Here is a 3,787-nt window from a genome sequence, read left to right on the forward strand (position 1 = left end):
AAAGCTTCCCCAACATTTACAGCTGGGAGGACTCCAAGAGTGAGAAGGCACTGGGACTCGTTCGACGACACCCTGAAAGGCTGGAAGAAGTCCTGCCTCCAGCCCCTGGGCTGTGACAGCAAGGTCCATGCTGCTGGACAGGCGGTGGAGCACTCCCTTCCTGGAATATGCTACTAGCTGGACAGGATGCATTCGCAAATATAATCATCCACAAATCTCCCTCAGATTAGGTTACAGGACAGTGTTTCAGCAGCACGCATTACAAAGCTCCCTGGAAGGCTTGGCTGGTGGATCTGCTGCTCTCTGTGCTCATGACCCATTTTGGCTTTCATCAAGAATCATGACACCAGCTGCCTGGGTCATCTAGGAGGCAGAGAGGGGGAGAGCAACCCTGGCTGGAAAGGGAAGTGGGGAAGAAGAAGAGGAGGAGGAGGAGGAGGAAGGGGGAGGATAGAAAGACAGAACAGGGGAACAGAGAGTGAGCAAATTGTTTTAGTCCAGTTACGAAGATTTGAATCCCAGTTCTGAGCTCTCGCAAAGGCTTGCTGGGATACTTCATTCCCTGTCCTGTGCAAAGGTTTGTGATTGGGGATGTGGTGTGCTCAGTGGGCAGGGCCCCTCCCCTGGGCTGGATCCGCCTCTCTTATCCCCCAGATAAATTACTAGTGTCCTCACTAAATTCCTCGGCTTTCTCACTCCCTCTTTCTCTCCCTCTCTCACAATCTCACTCCCTCCCTCAAGCACAGGCAAAGCAGGGTTGGGGGGCGGGAGGGCGGGGATCCTCTCTGGACTGGTATAGTGCCTTAGTCCTGGGCGGGGAGGGAAGAGGAGGAAAATACTGGCGCCCCTTCTCTCCTACGCTGCCTTGAAATAGAATCGAGGAGCTGTTCTTCCTCTCCCCCTCCCCCTTTCCCGTTGGTTGTTTGGCACCTTCCAGACCATGTCCACTGGGTCCCTCAGTGATGTGGAAGATCTGCAGGAGGTGGAGATGTTGGAGTGCGATGGTCTGAAAATGGATACTAACAAAGAGTTTGGGGCGTCCACCGAGAGCAACGAGGAGGGATCCAATGGCGAGAATGGCTCCCCTCAGAAGGGGAGAGGGGCCTCGGGCAAGAGGAAGAAAGCTCCCCCCAAGAAGAGCCCTTTAAATGGAGTGAGCCAGGAGGGAAAGCAGGTACAGAGAAATGCTGCCAACGCCAGGGAGAGGGCAAGGATGAGGGTCCTTAGCAAAGCCTTCTCCAGGCTTAAGACCACCCTTCCCTGGGTGCCCCCAGACACCAAACTTTCCAAACTGGACACCTTGAGGTTGGCCTCCAGCTACATTGCTCACCTGAGGCAGATCCTGGCCAATGACAAGTATGAAAACGGCTACATCCACCCAGTCAACTTGGTAAGTCAGAGCCCACTGGGGCCAGGCATTCTTTCCGTGTGCATGGGGAAAGGCGGGTAAGGACCTGGAATGGGGTATGTGCGGGGAAAAAATTTTACTGTGCATCCCACAGAGTGTTGTGCCAGTGGGGTGGAAAGGGGTAGTGTGTGAGGGTAAAGGGTCCCAGTTAACCTCTTACCCTGTGTCTCAAGTGCCAAGCCTCCTGGGCCCCCTCTGTTGTTCCTAGCAATCCCCTCCAGGAGAGAGGCAGGGGCCATGCTGGCCACAAATAGGCAGGGTCAGGCTTCACTCTTTACTGCCCCAGAAATGCCCAAGACACCTCAGAGGGCTGATGGCAGCTTTCTGCCTGCAAGTGGACAGGTTATAGGAATTCAGGTAGAAAAGTGTATGTCTGAGGAAAAACCCAAGTCAAGTACCCAGGATTTATTCTTATCCTGGGTCTCTGCCATAATGTTTCCTGCTATAACAGTTCCCTCAAGCCCTAAATTTTTAAAGGCATAGCTCCTGGGGCTCTGTGCTCAGCCACTCAGGTTTGCTGGGTCCAGGACATTTCTCCTATCCATGTAAACTGGCAAAGGAGAAATAAATACCAGTGCAGACTGCCCAGAGGAGGTGTCTGCCCCACAGACACTCAGCAGTGCTTCTCCCTGGGCTATGCAGTGTCCTTCTTGCTGCTCCCTGCCACACAAAGTTTTCCCAAACAAGCCTGGGGTCTCCCAACCATACCCAGCCGCCAAAAACATCCAGTTTCCAGCTCTAAAAATATATGCCAATGATGTAAACTGGGGGTGAGCAAGATCTCCCCGGACTGTTCTTAGACACACAGACTTTACATTGCCCACACGTGCAGAGCCTGATGCATAAAGGGATCAGAGAGGGGATCTGGGGACATTTCACTGTGGTCAGGCTCTGCCTTTTGAGCTCTGGACTCAGGCGGAAAGTACTTTACCCGCTATGTCAGCTGATAAGGGCCTTGGAGATAGTTTGTGACGAAAATCAAAATCCTCAGCAGAACGACATGGAGAAAAAAATGAAGTATAACAAAAGCAACACCCAATACAGATACAACACACGTACCCTACCACGCAGAGGCACACCAAAACATACTTCGCTAGCCGCAGGAGACCAGGGAGAGCGGCCAGGGACTGCTGTAGTCCCGAGAGGCTCCTGGGCCCAGGCAATGCGGCGGGGCATGAGGCAGCTCCCCCGGGTAAGGGTCCCCACGCCGGTCACGGCCAAAGGCGGGGGCGGCGCGACTGCTGCAGTGTGTCCGCAGCGACTGTGCCGGGGGGATGTGGATGTACCGGAGCCGGGAGGCTTCCTTCCCAACGTCCTTTCTCCCTCTCCCTTGCCGCGGATCAGACGGGCTCAGCCGCCTCGAGGACACCCGGGGAGACGGCCACGGCTGTTGAGGCAAAGCGGCATCAGCCTCCGGCGAAAGGCAAAAGAGTCCTCGCCGAAGCCAGCGGCGATTGCGCCGGCCAGAGCCCCGCTGAGCGCTGCCTGAAGCGGGCTAAGGCGCTGGATACCGGGCTCGGTCTCCCCGGGCGCTCCCGAGCCGGACCCGCTGGCGAAATGAGCGTTGCAATTTGCATTTTTCCATATGTAACCCCCTTCCCACCCGTGTCTTTTCCTGGCTACAGACTTGGCCTTTTATGGTAGCCGGCAAACCCGAGAGTGACCTGAAAGAAGTGGTGAACACAAACCGCTTGTGCGGCCCGACGGCATCCTGAGCCCCGCGGCCGAGGCAGCAGCGTAAGTCCCGGCGAGGCCGGGGAGCAGGCAGGGACCCGCCGCGGCCCCGCCGCTGCCCCGAGCCCCGGGCAGAGCCACGGAGAGAGCCGCTCTCCCGGCGCAGAGGAGATCAAACGTGCCCTAGCAAAAGACTCCATCCACCCCGAGAAATCCCGACTCTATTTAACTTTATTAAATGCGTGTACAGTCGAGTGTCCTGCAACCACAGCCTTGCTGGTTCAAGCGCTACTAGAGAAAAGACACAGATCAAACAAAACCTACCATGCGTGTATCTTTTGTCTGAGACCTGTGAAATATGTAGATGCCTAGAAAAATTGACTTTGACAGTCATCTCTATGAAGTAATTCACCCTAAAGATATATAGATATATTTTCCTCAAGCAGGTTCTGCTCTATTTCTGTGAATAAACCTTCCTTTCTACTGAACACGGAACGGTGTTAAGTGTTCGTTTTCAACTTTCGGGCTCGGCAGGGGAAAGGATTGCGCTAAGCGGCCGTGCTGAGGGGATCCTGCCTCTCCGCCCCGGCTACGGGAGGTCTGCTTCCCCGGAGCTAAAGACCTGGAGCAAACCAGGAGGTGACGACCCACAGCTCGTCCTCGCCGCGGGAGCCCGGTCCGGCTCCGCAGCCCGGCGCCCGGGCA

At 55.5% G+C, this 3,787-nt stretch overlaps 1 protein-coding gene across 2 annotated transcripts; it reads left to right on the plus strand.

Moving 5' to 3' along the window:
- The first annotated feature begins 494 nt into the window (after positions 1-494).
- TCF21 (transcription factor 21) lies at positions 495-3,570 on the plus strand. 2 transcript variants are annotated; one of them, XM_071547929.1, is made up of 3 exons: positions 495-577; positions 938-1,390; positions 3,034-3,570. In XM_071547929.1, the coding sequence occupies exons 2-3, from the start codon at positions 941-943 to the stop codon at positions 3,121-3,123; spliced, it is 540 nt and encodes a 179-aa protein (XP_071404030.1). In that variant the 5' UTR covers positions 495-577; positions 938-940; the 3' UTR covers positions 3,124-3,570. The 2 variants fall into 2 exon arrangements, with proteins under 2 accessions (XP_071404030.1, XP_071404031.1); XM_071547930.1 differs by having other exon boundaries at positions 505-577; positions 961-1,390.
- The last annotated feature ends 217 nt before the right edge of the window (positions 3,571-3,787 follow it).

The sequence above is a fragment of the Pithys albifrons genome, chromosome 2 (assembly GCF_047495875.1).
Source record: "Pithys albifrons albifrons isolate INPA30051 chromosome 2, PitAlb_v1, whole genome shotgun sequence".
Classification (NCBI taxonomy): domain Eukaryota; kingdom Metazoa; phylum Chordata; class Aves; order Passeriformes; family Thamnophilidae; genus Pithys; species Pithys albifrons.